Source organism: Ailuropoda melanoleuca, chromosome 13 (assembly GCF_002007445.2).
Source record: "Ailuropoda melanoleuca isolate Jingjing chromosome 13, ASM200744v2, whole genome shotgun sequence".
In the NCBI taxonomy this organism is placed as follows: domain Eukaryota; kingdom Metazoa; phylum Chordata; class Mammalia; order Carnivora; family Ursidae; genus Ailuropoda; species Ailuropoda melanoleuca.
In genome coordinates this window covers 3,318,323-3,335,873 of record NC_048230.1, presented here as the reverse complement: position 1 = coordinate 3,335,873, position 17,551 = coordinate 3,318,323, and the positions used below count along the sequence as shown (strand labels likewise).

Sequence of the window (17,551 nt, the reverse complement as noted above, 5' to 3'; positions counted from 1 at the left end):
ACTGACTGAGCCACCCAGGTGCTGGAAAAGTGGATTATTATTACTAAATAAATACAGGTTGCTTGATAGACCAGTTGTTGTTGTTGGTTTTTTTTTTTTTTTCAAAAAACAGGGCCCAAGAAGGAAAAAAATGATAATTATAAAAAGTGTCCCCGTTGGTAGTAAGGTTGAGAAGATAGCAACTGACTTTGTCACTTCTCCACTGGTATTTGTAGTCCAAAGTGTCAAAAACAGACTATTAATGTTGGAATTTCAAGTATCTCATAATAGATACAAAAGACATTTAGGGTAAGGCTATGGGGGCTTCTTTTAAGTTCTGGAATTTTGTCCTTTTAAGTCAGGTTCTAGGCTGAACTTCTAGTTTTAAATAAGAGACACAGTTTTGGGCCGCTTGGGTGGCTCGGTCAGTTAAGTGTAAGACTTGATTTCAGCTCAGGTCATGATGTCAGGGTCGTAAGATCCAGCCCCACCTTGGGCTCTGTGCTGGGCGTGGAGCCTGCTTAAGATTCTGTCTCTTCCTCTCCCTCTCCCTCTGCCCCTCCCCCCCCCAAAAAATAATAATAGTTTTTAATAAAGGCTCTGTTTTTTATTTCAAAACTAAGGCAAAGTGAAATGTAGCGCCCATTTGTGATATTGCTATGCTCTGTTGAAGCAAGTTAATATTCCTTGTCTGTGCTAATGTACAAGGTCACTGGAGTTTGTAAGGGTGAAGAAATTCCCTACTGATGACCTGTAATATTCAAGGATTGCTGTATGTCCTAGAACAAAGCTGATTCATAATTCTACTAGGTAGGGCAAAGGTATTACCTTTTCAGTTTTTCTTGCCAACTCCTTCCAGCATTTAACTAAACTCTTACAGAATCTTTTGAGAATCACATGAGTTAACATGAAATTTAATGTGAAGATTAATCTTTCTTTTAATCCAACCTCCTTATATTCCAAAGGCCCAAGAGAGCTTAAGGGTAATATAGTCAAGACTGGAATTCAGGTCTCCCGATTCCTAGTCCAATTAGATAGGTAAGTTTTTCCCATTTCCCCTTCTACTTTAAACTATCCCAACCCACCATTGCCTGAGATCCGTTTTTTTACATGGCTTCTCCTTCATTGTCTAAACTTCCAGATTTTCACAATCTTCCTACCTTGTCCTTATACCGTTTTCACAGGGCTTCCAAATTCTACTTTGAGAAATCCTGAATGAGGAACGAGATCTGAAGGCTTCCCCACAAAAACCTTTTGGGGCCTCCAAGGAGACAGAGAAATCTGAAAATCACAGTCTTTAACAGTCTCTCTCTCCATTCCATGCGGAAGTTTCCAAGGAAGCAGAGAGAAACCTCACAGGAAGACGTGTCTTGGTTCCTCTTACACACAAGACCGTTGAGATTTCATACAATCTGCTCATTCCTTCTCTTTGCTTCCATGTCAGTAAGAAGCTTTTAACCACCTGGCTGATAGCCGATCTCTCTCTCTTGCTGTGGCTCGTTCAGCTACTGCAATATTAGGCCAAAAATTGTGTTGCTGCTGTTGTTGTTGTTTATCTAAGTTAGAGGGTGAATACAGCAGAGACATCAAATACTCTTGGGAGAAAAGAATGAAGCAAGAATGGCAGTGGGGAAGGTCAATGATAGATCAGAAGAGCTGAAATTGAAAATGGAGGCGTAAGAGAAGAGTACGGGCTGATTCCTCATTCATGGAGCTGGATCTAGGCAAGTGACTGTGCCAGAAGGGCGAGGGCTGCTTGAGAGCAGAGCCTCTGGCTACCCCGTGGCTCCTGAAGTTTTCGTCTCCGTCTCCACGGAAAGCTCACAATTTCTGCGACTGTGTCACCAAACCAGGGTGAGACGAGAAAAATAAGGACATATGCTGACTTTTTCATCATGCTAAATTTATTCTGTTTAAAGGAATGCCTTATATTCTGAGATTATATCCTTCCTTTTTTTAGTCCTAAAACATTTCTTTTATGAGACGACAGTGAAAAAAGATGATAATTGATACTATTTATGTGCTTCTTGGCAACTTAGAAATTGATCACTCTATGCTCAGCTCCCCTTCTCATTTTGGTTTGGCACTTATGTCTGTTCATCTCCTACCTAGAAAAATACAGACTCGATGGTAAATGGTGACCAAACTTTTTGGAACAAACCTCTGTTAATTAACATACCCTTCAAGGAGAAGACTTGACAGAATCTTACTTTTCCTTCTTAATAGTGTTCTCCATAAAAATGTTCTGCAAGGATATCAAATTAGTCATAACAACTACTGTTCAGTGCTTAATGAAACACTTCTTCATAACCTCTGACAATTTGACAGGAGTGAATTTAATAATAGCAATAAATACAGATGGGACTACATAAATCAAGGAAGTCCTGATGCAAAACTCTTGCTGTGTGAGATGGCCTCTCAGCTTGCTCATCTGAAACGAACCAAGAAATCAATTATAATGACGATCATGGAAATAAGGGGAAAAAAATCAAAACAAAATTCATGCTCTCAGACAGAACACCTTCGTTCTTTTTACCCCTTGCTTACTTCTCTAAGGCTGGAGCCGACAGACAAAGGAAGCTCCCCAGAGGAGGCAGTGTTCAGAATGAGGGCTGGGCTTCAGACCCATTGTGAAAAGGGAAGGCAGCGGGCTCCCCCCCCCCACCCCCGTGAGCCCTCTCAACCATTTACATTAGGTGGCAATACAATGCGGGCGCTTAGCATTTAGCCCAAAACTTCCTAAGTGGAGAGCAGGCTTAAGACCAACTGTAGCGGGACACCTGGGTGGCTCAGTCAGTCAGTTGAGCATCTGCCTTCAGCTCAGGTCATGATCCCAGGGGTCTGGGATCAAGTCCCACATCGGGCTCCGTGCTCAGCAGGGAGCCTGCTTCTCCCTCTGCCTGCTGCTCCCCCCTGCTTGTGCTCTCTCTCTCTGACAAATAAATAAATAAAATCTCAAAAAAAAAAAAAAAAAGACCAATGGTAGTATCCTCAGTTCTAGGCAACCTTCCTACCTAGCCTCACCTGTTTTTCTCTAAAGTGGAGGCAGGTTCTCCTCCACCCTCCATTCTTGTCTGAACCTCTTCACCTCCCAGCACCTCCCGTCTCAGGAGGAGTTTGCCCAGGATGGGCTTTATGACACACACTACTGCTACCGATCTGCTAATGGGAAATCACTGGCCCCAGCCCCGAGTACTTACAAAGCTGTGTCTCTTTGAGGATCCTCATCCTTTATGCACAGCTAAAAGCAAACACAAGGGGGATGAGTTTGCCTGCTTTTCTAAGGCTGTGGATAAACATTGTGAATGCACCAATGTAGCTCAAGGGATAGGAAGCCCAAATGTCTGTTACTCTCCTACCAAGAAAACTACTCATCAATCCAGAGGTGGCTGGAAACACAGACACCTCTGCACGGGTGCAGGTCTTATGTTTTTGGCCATATTAAGTATTTCTATCGAACCTACAGAAATGTAATTCTTAAATCAAAATGCTTTCCCAGGATTCTTAGGTAGTTGAGTATTTATTACTCTCCTTTTCTTTCTTTCTTCCTTTTTCTTTCCCCCAGGAAAAAAGTTGCTTTGGATTGGCACCAGGGGGTGGGTGTATTTCTTCTTGGGAAACGTTGTTGCCCTGAATCATGCCCAGTTACCATATGTTTCAAGAAGAATGCATCTTGCTGCATAACTAACAAGCCTAGACCGTACTGCCCTTTTCTTAGAGGCTTCCTGCCCCATTTGCCTCCCTGTGGCACTGGAATAACTGGTGGGGCCAAATGCATGGCATTCAGCTATGCACACACACTCTGCACCAAGCTACCCAACAAGGCGAGCCATTCAAAAATTCAAGCTGCAGCCCACGGCCACCAGGGCCTGTGGCTGTTCTCTGAAGGTGAGCAGCAAGTGCCACTTCTTTTCATGCAGCTCTCTGGACCCACAGCAGACGTTTCTCTGTATATTTATTTATTGTACCGAAGGCACCATAGCAACGAGAAGGGGTAATTTAAAAGGAAGAAAAATCAGCCCCCAATTCCCTACTGCTAACACCACAGCTATTTTCATCAGGGTTTTGTTCAGGTGCATTTCCATTCTTTGTTAAAGCTGTACTCATAGTAATTGTACAATTTTTATTCCTTTGAGCAACTTCCATCTTAGATCTTTAGAGAGACCAGACTGTCCAAGTATGGTTCGCAGCTCCATAGTCACGTTGACAGCCAGTTCTCTGCCTGTATGGTCATGGCTTTTTACCTAAATAGCTTAGAATACTTAGATACCTTCATTATTCTTTTTCTTCTAGCAATCAGTCCAAAGCACAAAGTCAGAAAGACCACAGCACACGCAGCAATAATGGGTTCTATTGGCATCGTCACAGTTCTATCTGTGGGAGATGCAAACACAAGGAACGAGAGCCAACATTTAGACGAGTCTAGTTTATGCACTTCTGCCATGTCCCAGCCACGGTGCCTTACACTTAACATGGAGCATCCTCTTAATTAAAGCCTCCAAACCACCCAAGAAGGTAGGTGTTTCTCCCGCATTTTACAGGTGAGGAACCGCTGATCCAGAGTCACAGAACTAGTAACTGGCAGAGACAGGCGTTGGATCCATTCCTTTGTGAAAGGATAATTCATTGTAATATGAATCGCTCCCCCAAAACAGGTAGTCAGACCATGTTGTGCTTCCTTCATCCAAAATGTCTGCCACACAGAAAGCAGAAATAGGCTGAAATCAATGGTTTTTCCTGCGCTTTGAAAAACCCAAAAGATATTAGGAGATATCTCCAAGGGGGAAAGTAAAGGAGGGAGAAAGGATTTAAAAGCAAGAAGAGAAAAATTGAGGGGTGTCCGGCTGGCTGGCTCAGTCAGAAGGGCATGCAACTCTCGATCTCAGGGTTGTGAGTTTGATCCCCATGTTGGGTGTAGAGACCCCTTAAAAATAAAATCTTAAAAACAAAACAAAAAAAAAGCAGAAGAAGAGACAAGTGGAAGAGCCTGCTGGACTAAGTGGAGAAAGGCCTGTGGGCCCCAGGAGCAGTACTGTGCTGGTGCCCCAAGCAGGTGACAAGACATTCCACAGGGCGGCTGCCTGGTGCCCCTAGGGAAGTAGGACTCTAAGCACCAGCCTCCCCCACCTTGGCTAAAGATGTTCCTACCTTTCTAAATGACATGGAAGTGCAGAGGCTACCTCTAACTTGGACTAGAAGGAGATCGGCAGCAATCACGTCCGCCTAGAAATGTTCCCTCATTTTCTAAACACCTGGGAAACCCCGAGGTGTTTTGTTCGTCAGGCACGATGGGCGCCGTGCCTGTGCTTGCAAGCTTCCCAAAAGCCTATGAAAATAGTTGAGACCTGGGAAAAAATTGGTTCTGGGATTCCTGGGTGGCTCAGTCAGTTAAGTGTCCAACTCTTGGTTAAGTGTCCAGCTCACTCTCAGGTCATGATCTCGGTACCATGAGATCGAGCCCCCGCATCAGGCTCCCAGCTCCGTGCAGAGCCTGCTTCAGATTCTTTCTCCCTCCCCTGCTGTCCCTCCCTGCTTGCACTCTCTCTCTCAAATAAATAAAATCTTAAAAATATACATATATAGGTTCCAAAATGTGAAAATAAAGTGGCAAAATTAGTCAAAATTAATAAATGTTGAAACATCTATAAAATGTAACTTTGTATCAACTGTAATCCAACTGTTATATAATAATAATAATAATATTTAAACCCCAAGAACCAAATTAATAACTTATTTATAATAAAATTCAAAATGTATGCAAGTTACAAACATCCTTTCAACATTTTAACAGAAAGTATACTTAACGTGATTCATTCTAATGTTTGATATGATATGGGATGAAACTTTTTTTTAAAGATTTTATTTACTTATTCATGAGAGACAGAGAGAGAGAGGTGGAGGCAGAAGCAGTCTCCTCAAGGAGCAGGGAGCCTGATGCAGGACTCGATCCCAGGACCCCGGGATCACGACCTGAGCCTAAGGCAGACGCTTAACCATCTGAGCCACCCAGGATGAAAGCTTCAAAAGTAACAGTGCTTAATTAAGATCAACAAAGACATTTAAATGACCCAGTCTAAGCCCCTGGATTCACCCTAGGAGGGGGAGGGGCTCCAATCTTGGCCAAGATAATATTTTAGAAATTTATAATAAATAAAAAGCGTGCTATTTATTGTACAATTGAATTCATAGATTGAGTGTAATCAAGACATTTTAACTGAACAACTACTGTGTAGTGGTGCTGTGCTCAGTCCTGCAAAAAATCGGCCAGCCGCGGAAGGCTCCTGCCTTCAGGGACGTGCTAGTCGTGAGACAGACATACAACCGACAGAAACGCAGACTGAGGTCAGTGTTAGAAAGGACACAGGTTCATACGATAGTATCTTAGAGGCAAAAGGTGAGGAAGAGGGGAAGAGAAGACTTAAAAGAAATCTCATTTCAAAGCCCAAGGCCTATATTCTTCAAGGTTATAAAATAGGGTTATCCCTTCATAATTGTGGGACACGCTCACCACTCACCTTTTACTTGTTTTCTTCTTTATTATTTGTCTGGTTCCTGCCCAGGATAATTTGGGGGAGTAAGTAAATTGAGCACCCTTTACTCTTGCTCTCTTCCAGCGGTTACTTAAAATTTTTCTCACAAGGGTGCGAGTTGCTCCCATACCCTGGAGAACTTCTCGGTGGGCCTTCTTGTAACCCCTGGCTCTATAACAGCCAGCCCCGAGAGACACCAAAGGGCCCTCACCTTCTTAGGGACCCCTTCCACTTTCAGTGCCAAGGAAAGATGGCAAAATGGAGGGGAAGCCAAGGAAGGACAATTAGGAAAAGAAATCAGAAATCAGCCACAGCTCTGAATATTTTTACCAAGCTGAATAAAAAGAAGCCACCCGTGGCAGCTCTCACTCCATAAACGAGCTGAAATAAACTGCCTGACCCACGGGCTCACTGTGGATTCCAAGTTTCCCAGGACAGCGACTTTGGCAAGTTTAAGTCCAGGGCCCCTGGAGTCACCCTAGGAGGGGGAGGGGCTCCAATCTTGGCTAACATACTATTTGAGGAATTTCTAGGAAATAAAAAGTGCGCTGCATCTCTCTTGCTGTCCTGTTCTCCTCTCTTATTTGTAACCAGAGTTGGTATTTTTTCCCCTCCGTATTTATTAGGCAAGATGATCCCAACACATAGGCTACACTCGCGTGCTCAGGGTCCCAGCTTTCACTCGTAGCTCTGCGCCGCCTCCTTTAGCAGCGACCCTGCAGAGCGCCGAGCCCGGAGGGGCTCACAGCAAGCACAACGACCTGAGCGCCAGCAGCCGAGCGCTCAGCACCGTGAAGGCAGCCCACAGCCAAGGAAATAACAGAGCAGGAAGAAATCAGAAAAACAAGTTGGGGGCGCCTGGGTGGCACAGCGGTTAAGCGTCTGCCTTCGGCTCAGGGCGTGATCCCAGCGTTATGGGATCGAGCCCCACATCAGGCTCCTCCGCTGGGAGCCTGCTTCTTCCTCTCCCACTCCCCTGCTTGTGTACCCTCTCTCGCTGGCTGTCTCTATCTCTGTCAAATAAATAAATTAAAAATCTTTAAAGAAAAAAAAAAGAAAAAGAAAAACAAGTTGGTTTGGAAGAGCTCCATCCCAAACAGGGTCCTGCCCAACAAAAAGCCAAGTTGCCAAGCTAGCATCCTGCTTGCCACACGAGTTGTAGGGTTTTTTTGTTTTGTTTTGTTTTGTTTTTTATGGCACGGAGCACTTGTGATTCCTTCTTAACCGAGACGGATGAGGCAGCTGCCTCATCTCTGCACGTAACTTTTACAGCCGGTTAGCATGGCGGGGCTGGAGGAACCCACCACCCATGCTTTGGAGGGGAGGTGAACAGGCCCGGATTCAACAAGGTGTCTCCTCCGCCACTTCTGATCCCAAGAGTAGTTGGGTTATTTGTGGGTTTGGTTTTGAAAGCAAGCAGCCCCTGGGCATACCGTCACCGCTCGGCAGGGCAAATTACTGACCGGGCCAGCGATCACAGGAATGGGCATTCAGCTGGGTTGGTGTCCCCGACCTCCCCGTGAGGGGGACGAAATAAGCCCCGTGGTCACATCGTCCAGCGTTTCTGGCAGGGGTTCAGCTGGCTTCCCAGGAACTAGCAAGAAAGGCAATGTGTGGGCACAGGGAAGCAAACAACAAAGTGAATAATGTTCTAACAAGAAGTGGGAGCCTCAGCTTGCTTGGCTGCTCTTAGCCTCCTGGCCTCGGACCGGGAAATGTGTGCATGAGCGTTTCTGTGCCTGCTGCACCAGGTATCTTGCCTTTCTCCTTCTCATTTTTTTTTCAGAAAAATTAAATTTTATTTCAACTGATCCATATTATCCAATTAGAAGAAGAAGGGACTTTTTAAAATGTACCCAAACTAAGGCTTTCTAACCAGAAAATGAGCTTGCCCGAGTTTGCAGATGACACAATCTGATAGGTCTCTCAACTTCATAATTGCGGTTTTAACATGAAAGCAAACTTCAAAGATTTTTTAGTATGTTTTGGCCTGTGTATTCAGCAACTAAAATTGACAGGTAAGGGTCTTAGTAAATGGTAGTTTCAAATTAAAAGAGATGTTATCTAAGAAAACTTAACTATATTAACCAAACTTTCAGAATCTGTATCAAAAAGAAAGTTATTTTTGGGGCGCCTGGGTGGCGCAGTTGTTAAGCGTCTGCCTTCGGCTCAGGGCGTGATCCCGGCGTTCCGGAATCGAGTCCCACATCAGGCTCCTCCGCTGGGAGCCTGTTTCTTCCTCTCCCACTCCCCCTGCTTGTGTTCTCTCTCTCTCGCTGGCTGTCTCTATCTCTGTCACATAAATAAATAAAATCTTTAAAAAAAAAAAAAAGAAAGTTATTTTTGAACTTGGATTCGTAGCAACAAAGAATAATTGACAGGCTTGACTGCTGCCAATTTCCGTCTCGCGCTGTCCTGCTTCAACGTCCAAAACTTTCCAGGGCTAGGGCATTATCTACAGAAGTCCTCAAGACTACATCCTCTACGGTTCTTTTCTGCTGTGCTTAGATGTGGCTTCCTTTATCCTGCTACCAAGACGGCCGTTCCTCTTCCAGTTATCACAGCTGTATTCTTGAAAATCTCTTTTCGTGCTGCTCACCTCAAAGACAATTTTTGCCACAGTAGCCCGCTGTAAGTGGAGGCGTAGGAACCCTGGTCTGCATTCCATTCACTCTCTGACCTCGTTTCTTTCTCCTGTTTTCCTTGCTTTCTCTGCTCAGGTTCCCTTTCTCTTTGTGTATGAATGAAGAACACTTTGAACTTCATTTGTTCCCTGTTACTTATCACAAGGGTGAAAAATCTGGGTAGGTGTAGCATGAAGCCAAGAGAAAGACCTTTTTTGCACCATCTTCCCCCTCCCTCACTACTGATTGGGCTATAGATTACAACTTCAGTGTTAGGAGTGATTTTAGAGATTCATGTTCTTACCTATCTTTCTTTCTCTTTGTGTTTCTTTTTTTTTTTTTTTTAAGATTTTATTTATTCATTTAACAGAGAGAGAGACAGCCAGCGAGAGAGGGAACACAAGCAGGGGGAGAGGGAGAGGAAGAAGCAGGCTTCCAGCGGAGCAGGGAGCCCGATGTGGGGCTCGATCCCAGAGCGCCAGGATCACGCCCTGAGCTGAAGGCAGACGCCCAACGACTGAGCCACCCAGGTGCCCCTCTCTTTGTGTTTCTGACATCTCTTTCTGTTTGTCATTAGGCTGTAAACTCAAAAGTCCAGTTCCTACAAACTTTGTTGCCCAGAAGAATTCATGAAAGGTACTCCTCCCCAAAAGCCAACCAGAATCGTCTTCCAGCACTTGGTTCTAAAAAGGACCTTTGCTCAAAAAGCAGTGTTTTATATGGAATGAGTATCCTAAATGGAAGAATTGGAATTCTTAGTGGAAATTCCTTGGATCGGGATGACTCTCTGAAGAAAATCATAGCTACTAATCACAATTGTCATCATCATTTGTTGCCACAAAAATCTTTATGAAAACCTATTCTGACTTTTAGCTTACGATTATTTAAAAGGAGAGTTACCTTTGACGATGAGGTGGAAGTCCTTGGTCTCCGTTTGCAGAGACGAATTTGCAACACAGCTGTAGGTTCCATTGTCAGATTTCTCGACTTTGGTGATTGACAGTTGAAGAGACTCACTTGTCTGAAGGACTTGGTAATTTTTCTCTAAATTCAGGAAGTTACTGTTTTTGTACCACATCATTTGAGCCGGGGGGTTGGATTTCACACTGCAAACCAACTTCACATCACGGCCTTCCTCAACTGTTTGGAAGTCATCTCCACTTAGAATAGGGGGAACTGCAAGACTCAAGCGTTTAGGTTGAATTAAGAGATAAGCAGTAGTTTACTGTCAACGTTCAAGTTCTTCCTTCAGTCTTTCTCATGTAGTCATTCATTCATTTGACAAAAATTTATTGAGTACCTACCCTATGCCTGGACTGCAAACTGGGGATACAATGGTAAAGAACATATATCCAGTTCCAAACCTCATAGAACTTCTATGTGGTAGAGAAATGAACCATGAAACAAATGTATGTAATAATGAATCTAGGGCGCCTGGGCGGCTCATTCATTTAAGCGGCTGAATCTTGGTTTCGGCTTAGGTCATGATCTCATCGGTGGTGGGATCAAACCCCATGTCTGGCTCGACACTCGGCGAGGAGACTGCTTGAAGAGTCTCTCCCTCTGTCCCTCCCCCCCCACTTGCACACACGAGCACTCTCTCTCTCTCTCTCAAATAAATAAATCTTTAAAAAAAAATAATGAAGGGCACCTAGGTGGCTCAGTCAGTTAAATGTCTGCCTATCACTCAGGTCATGATCCCAGGGTCCTGGATTCGAGCCTGGCATCTGGCTCCCTGCTTAGCAGGGAATCTGCTTCTCCTTCTCCCTCTGCCTCTCCCCTGGCTTGTGCTCTCTCTGTCTCTCTCAAATAAATAAATTAACAAATAAATAATAAATAAAATCTTTAAAAAACAGAAATCAGAAACAAATGCATAAAAAATAAATATTTAAAAAATTGTAAAAATAATAAATCAAGAAGCTTGGGTGGCTCCACCGGTTAAGCATCCCAGGGTCCTGGGATCGAGTCCTGCATCAGGCTCCTAGCTCAGCAGGGAACCAGCTTCTCCCCCCCACCTGCTGCTCTCCCTGCTTGTGCTCTCTCTTTCTCGCTCTCTCTGACAAATAAATAAATAAATAAACAAATAAATAAATAAAATCTTTTAAAATAAATAAGTAAATCATAAAAACTAATGACTCTGTACCAAATAGACAATGTATAACACTACCTAATAGGATAAGCCTTGAGTCTTTGCTCTCTGAAACCAATCTGCACTAATATGTTGGAGAAAACAGTATAATGTGAAGGAAGCAGGGATGCAGTTGTCCCTAATTCCATCTATGCCACTTACCGTGACCTTGAAAATTTACTTAACTGCTAAGTAACCACTCAATTTCCTCATATAAAAAGTGGGATAATACCTTCACCTGCTGTAAAGATTAAATGAGATAATGCCTGTAAAGCATTTATCACAGTGCTAGTTACTACCATTGTGGCGGTGGCGGCGGCGGTGGCGGCAGCCACGGTGGTTTTGAAGTGTCCTCACATCCTCTATTTTTGCATTTTATTGAACCACATTTGCCCTGGCCACATTTGCCTGTGCATGCTTGCATTTCCTCAGTGATCCTCTAGAAATAATGTCCTCCTCCCAGAAGGTGCTCCACTCATGGCAACACTACCATTTACGGAAGGTATGAGCTTTCGAGTCTCTCTCATCCCTCCGTGTGAGCATGTCCTTACTCCCTCCATGATAAGGGCAGCCATAGAGACATAGATACCTGAACACATTTACCTTCACCAAATAATTCCAACCCTCACCCCCACTGGGGCTTTCCAACATCTAGGAGAAGAAATGGCTGAGCTGACTCTTTTTCTTCTCCATGCCCCTTGCATTTTCTGGTCAAGGTGCAGAAGAGTAAGAACGTGCTTGAAAAGTGGGCAATAGGAGAGAGAGAGAGGTGGAGAAGAGGAAAGAAGGAGTTTGTATAATCTGCACACTGAATAATGAGACCCTGAGTAGGCTGTGCTATTAATAACTCTTTCAGAAGAATGACATTTTGTTGCTCTTTGGAATGAGCTTGAAATTCTGTATCCATATCCAACGAGGATGTTATATGGTATTCAGATATGTAGGAAGCTGCTAGAATAGATAACATAATTACCAAATACACCATAGCGCCTGTGGACATGTCCTATTAGTGTTCCTTTTTATTTAACTATTTAAAGTTAATTTTGAAGCCTGTCAGCTATACGTGAGTATTCCCTTTTGGAAAAATTGGTACATTTCGGATGAAGTTAAGGTCCTCTTTGACTCCATCTTGTTCACTTCCTGGCTCCCCAAAGATACCCACTGCTATGAGTTTAATGTAAATCCTTGCAGATCTTTTTTTAGAAAACCAGTTTTTTTATACATATAATGTACCAATAGGAGATACATTGTATTGTTTTAAGAGGCTTATATAAAAGACTCTATTCTCTCAATAGCTTGCATGTTTTTGAGATATATCCACATTGAGCCACAAAGATCCAGCTCATTGGTTTTAGAGTGCTACTGTGTAACACAGGACTCTAATCGTTTTACTTGACGGGCACTATTTTGTTTTCTTTTTTCTTCTTCTCCTCCTTTTTTTTTTTTTCTTAGAGAGAAAGAGTGGGGCTGCAGGGGCAGAAGGAGAGGGAGAGAGAATCTTAAGCAGGCTCCACACCCAGTGCAGAGCCCCACAAGGGGCTCCATGCAAGGCTTAACATGGGGTTCCACACAGGGCTTGTCGGGGAGGGGGGCGCTCAATCTCACAACCTTGAGATCATGACCTGAGCCGAAATCAACAGTCAGTCACTTAACCAACTGAGCGACCCAGGCGCCTCTAAGCCAAACCAATTTTAAAAAGGCAAATAACCTAATAGAAAAATGGGTAAAGGACACGAGCAGGCATTTCACAGAAAAGAAACATGAACAGCAAGTACATTTATGAAAGGGTGGACATTTAGAAAATGAAAATAAAATCTCACATCAGGCTGGCATATTCTCAGAGTTTGAGGATACTCAGTGCTCGTGAAGGTGTGGGGAAACAGGCACCCTCATGCGTTGTGGGAGCATAAATGCGGCAATGAGACAACACCAAGCAAATGTGAAAATGTGCACACTCTTAAGCCGGTTCAAGTACCACTTGATACAGTGCAGACAACACAGACTGGCTAGCAGTGTCTTCCCCTCACTCACAAATGACATTCAGCACCACCGAGACGGACACCGACTGGTCCCTCTGCAGCTTGCAGGTAAAGGTGACTCCGTTGTCATTCTCACTGATGGAAGAGACACAGACAGAGCTCGAGTTGAGTTTGTTGCCAGATTTCAAATCCACTGTCCCCTCTTCTCGGTACCAGAGCAGCTCTTCCTCTCGGGTGTGGTTTTGAACAGCACATTCCAGAGATTCTTGGGAGCCAAGCCCAGTGTCCAGAATATAGTTCTCAGTTCTATTATTCACAGTTAAAACAGAACCTGGGAGGGCAGGGAGAAACTATTAACCTAGAGTGAGTGACCTAAATGGCGTAAACGGGGGATTGGTTCAACAAATCACGTTACACCAGTGCAATGAAATACTCTGCAGTAATTAAAAATAGTCCTATTGATCTCTATGATTTTACAGGGGGAAAGCTCCATAATGTATTATTAAGTACAAGAGAGAAAATGTTCAAATGATGGTTACCAGATTTTGCTGCACATTGGAATCACCTGGGGATCTTTAAAAACACTGATGCCTTGGCTCCCGCTCCCAGACATTCTGACTAATTGATATGACTGCAATCTGGGCATTGCATTTGCAAAAAGCCTTCAGACGGATTCTAATGTGCAGTGAAGTTTGAGAACTACTATGCACAGAATTAGCCCACTTACACACACACACACACACACACACACAAGAATGCATGCATGCATACACACATGCATGTAAGAGGAAAAGTCTTGGGAAAAACCTCAGTGTGTACACTGAATAGGATTGATAAGAATAGAGAGAAATAGTAGAGATATGCTTTCCAGACTTAAACTGTTTACTTCAAGGGGTTGAAAGTAGCAAAGGAAGGGGGTGGGGGTGGGGAAATACAAATGAAAAAGGACTATAACAAAATTGAAAAATACTTAAGACACAACATTGTGAATAGGCAGAATGTAAATTCTATCTCTAGTAATTACTCTAAGTATATAAACATTGAATATGCAATTGAATATGGGCAAAAGCTGATTTGAAAAGATTTCTGATTAGGTGATAGGATTGTGGAAAATGTGGTCTTGCATTGCCGACGTTTGAATATTGTTTTGGCAGTGTAGTAAAATAATTGATGTTTCAACAGCTGCGGTTTGTAGCATAGACGAGTTGTTGTAGAATGAATGATCAGGATATATAACTGTTGGTTTTCATCTCTGATTTTCAGAAATCCATTCACTGTAACATACCTGAATTTCGGTTCTTAATTCCCTGGTTCAGAAGCAAGTAACAAAAGCTAAAATTAACTTTAGCTGCCACAGACTTGCCCCTGACATAACATTTGTTACCATGGTCTGTAAACACATGAACTTTTCCTTTAATATGCATGAACTACTGGTGAAAATGATGTGATTTCTGCCTAGCATTTTTTAAAAATCTGGAAGAATATATATATCAAAATGTTGTTGAGTGGTTATCTCCAGATGATGGGATTTAGTTTTCTTTTTCTTTTTAATAGATTTTATTTATTTATTTGAGAGAGAGTGAAAGCGAGAGAGATCACAGAGCTCTGGAGAGGGAGAAGCGACTCGCCACCGAGTGGAAAGCCCTATGTGGGGCTCGATCCCAGAACCCTGGGATCCTGACCCGAGCGGGAGGCATCGCTTAACTGACTGAGTCACCCAAGTGCCCTGGGATTTAGTTTTCTTTATTCTTTTTTTTTTAATTAAAGATTTTATTTATTTTAGAGCGAGAAAGGGACAGAGGGGGAGAGAGAGAAAGAGAGAACACGCACACACGTGCACAGGGTGGGAAAGGGAAGAGAGAGAGAGAGAGAATTGCAAGCAGACTCCCCCCGCTGGGCCTAGCCTGACAGAGGCCGATCCCATGAAATCAAGAGTCAGACACTCAACTGATGGAGCCACATAGGCACGCATTTTGTATCCTTTTATATATTTCCTTTTTTTTTTTTTTTTTACGACTATGTATTACTTTTAAAATCCAGGTTTGTTGGGGGCGCCTGGGTGGCACAGAGGTTAAGCGTCTGCCTTCGGCTCAGGGCGTGATCCTGGCGTTGTGGGATCAAGCCCCACATCAGGCTCCTCCTCTATGAGCCTGCTTCTTCCTCTCCCACTCCCCCTGCTTGTGTTCCCTCTCTCCCTGGCTGTCTCTATCTCTGTCGAATAAATAAATAAAATCTTTAAAAAAAAATAAAATAAAATCCGGGTTTGTTGGGGGAAAGGGATCCACTTCCAGGTTGGAGTAGAGGACAAATGCAGGAAAGATTTTCCTGTAAGTGGCATGCTCACATAAACAGCAGAGTTCATTTTGGATGTCATTAGTAATGAAATGCATTAAAACGTAGAAAAATTATGCTGTGGCTCTAGAGAGAATAGAATATTTGCTCTGTCTTATCATATCAGACCCATAAAAATATTTTTCCATTTAATGTCTTATGCTGTCTGACTCCTCTACTCTGAACCACACCAACTGTGTATTTGGTGATTTGGGTTTTGGATTTTTCCCAATGCCCACTGATCATGTTATAATCGGAAATGTTTATTTACAAAGAGACCAAAGGAATATGAACTTACTTGTCACCTCACATGGCAGAAAGAAAATCACTAAGAGAAGAAATCTGCCCATTCTCATTAGGCCACTGACGTTCCACGCCATCTTTAACAAATTGACGTCTGATCTGCTGGGGGAGAAAGGGTGTAGTTGGTTCTGTACTTTGGTCTATGCTGAGTTTATGAAACTCCCTCTTGCCTGTTAATGCATTTAAAATAAAATCCCAGATGAGTCATCCCAGCTGTAACAGTACCCTTTCTAGTTTTTAATTAAACAATCTTGTTCTGATTACTGAGTTCAAAGTACTTTTAGTATTAAGAATTTTTTTTTAAAGGCAAGAAAAAGAAAACCACAAGGAAATAGGCTATAAGATATAGGGCAGCTATAGGGCAGCCCTGGGGAAGGCAGAGCCAGTCTTCCCTGGAGAAATTGATAGAATGTCATTTTAACAGAAAGAGAGAAGAAACTTGCTTCATTCACAGACAGTCTCTACTGAACTGTAGTAATTCTGATTTTGAAAGCCTCTCTTGGGCCAGTTTTGTAAAACTTGCTCTCTGCTAGAGAGCGTTTTTGAGACTGCTCCAAATCCCATCGACTCAAATGGTTCATACCTTAGAAAACCCTCATTTGCAACATGGTTCCTAGTCTGAAATCATGTTAATCTCTGCTTTCCCCCTATCCCACCACCATCCTTCCCCTTGGAATATGTGTTTCCCTTAACCCAGTATAGACTAAAAATTATAGATAATGAAGTCCTCCCTTTTTTCCTTCTATGCTTTTGCTGCTGCTATCCATCTCCCTAGATTCTTCCCATTTCATTTGTGAAAAACATAGGTATGTATTACCTCTTTTCAAGAGTTCCGCTATAAATACGGTAGAAACACGTGTTGAATGCTTTCTAGGCAGCAGGCACTGTGCGAACCACTCTATAGACATTATCTCGATCTCGATGAAGTGCCTAACAGCCCTCTTGAGGTCATTTCTAAAGGTTTGGAGAGATTATATAATTTGCCCAAGATCCTGAAGACGGGAACTGTCAGGGCTAGGATTCGAACCCTGGACTCCCAAGGCCAGGCTCTTAAGCACCCTACTGCGTCGACTGATATGCTCCTCCTTTAAGAAGCTGCCATTAATCCCTTCTGAGCCCTGGCCTCTCCACAGACATTAGCAACTTGTAATTTTGTCCCTTTAATACCAATACCAGCCTTCAAGAGCTGGAATATAATTCAAATATTAACCTGCCCAGGACTTCTGTAGGCCCCATCCCAACAGGAGCAAGCTTCATTCCCGCCACACTCACCCTTTCTGACTGGCAACCCTAGGTCAATATTTCAAGAAGATACAGTTAGTACAAATATCAATTCTTTTGGGACCCCTGGATGGCTCCTTTGGTTAAGCGTCTGCCTTCAGCTCAGGTCATGATCTCAGGGTCCTGGGATCGAGCCTCTTGTCGGGCTCCCTGCTCAGGGGGTAGCCTGCTTCTCCCTCTGCTCCCAGCGTGTGCTCTCTCTCTCTCTATCTCTGTTCTCTCTCTCTCAAAAAAATAAATAAAATCTTTTTTAAAAAATTAATTCTTTTGTAATTTTAAAACCTTGCCAAAAAGATTTCTGTCATAGCACTGTAGCAGGGATGATTTCTGAATTTGGTCATTGATAGAGTTTTCTCAAGCAGTGTCCACTGTAGGTGAGAGCAGTAGGCTCCTTGG

General features: G+C 43.2%; 1 protein-coding gene across 1 annotated transcript; it reads right to left on the bottom strand.

Moving 5' to 3' along the window:
• Positions 1-3,175: 3,175 nt before the first annotated feature.
• TMIGD1 (transmembrane and immunoglobulin domain containing 1) lies at positions 3,176-15,951 on the bottom strand. The gene is made up of 5 exons (XM_002912303.4): positions 15,870-15,951; positions 13,293-13,571; positions 10,034-10,309; positions 4,250-4,353; positions 3,176-3,220 (listed from the first exon to the last, which is right to left on the bottom strand). Exons 1-5 carry the CDS (start codon positions 15,949-15,951, stop codon positions 3,176-3,178), a joined length of 786 nt encoding a protein of 261 aa, XP_002912349.2.
• Between the last annotated feature and the right edge of the window lie 1,600 nt (positions 15,952-17,551).

Excerpts from the sequence above, each read along its gene's own strand:
- TMIGD1 (XM_002912303.4), bottom strand. The coding sequence starts at position 15,951 with ATGGCGTGGAACGTCAGTGGCCTAATGAGAATGGGCAGATTTCTTCTC. Across the intron at positions 4,354-10,033 it reads CTTCCACCTCATCGTCAAAG|ATAGAACTGTGACGATGCCA; the intron begins GTAACTCTCCTT and ends CATCTCCCACAG. Across the intron at positions 3,221-4,249 it reads GAAGAAAAAGAATAATGAAG|CTGTGCATAAAGGATGAGGA; the intron begins GTATCTAAGTAT and ends GTTTGCTTTTAG.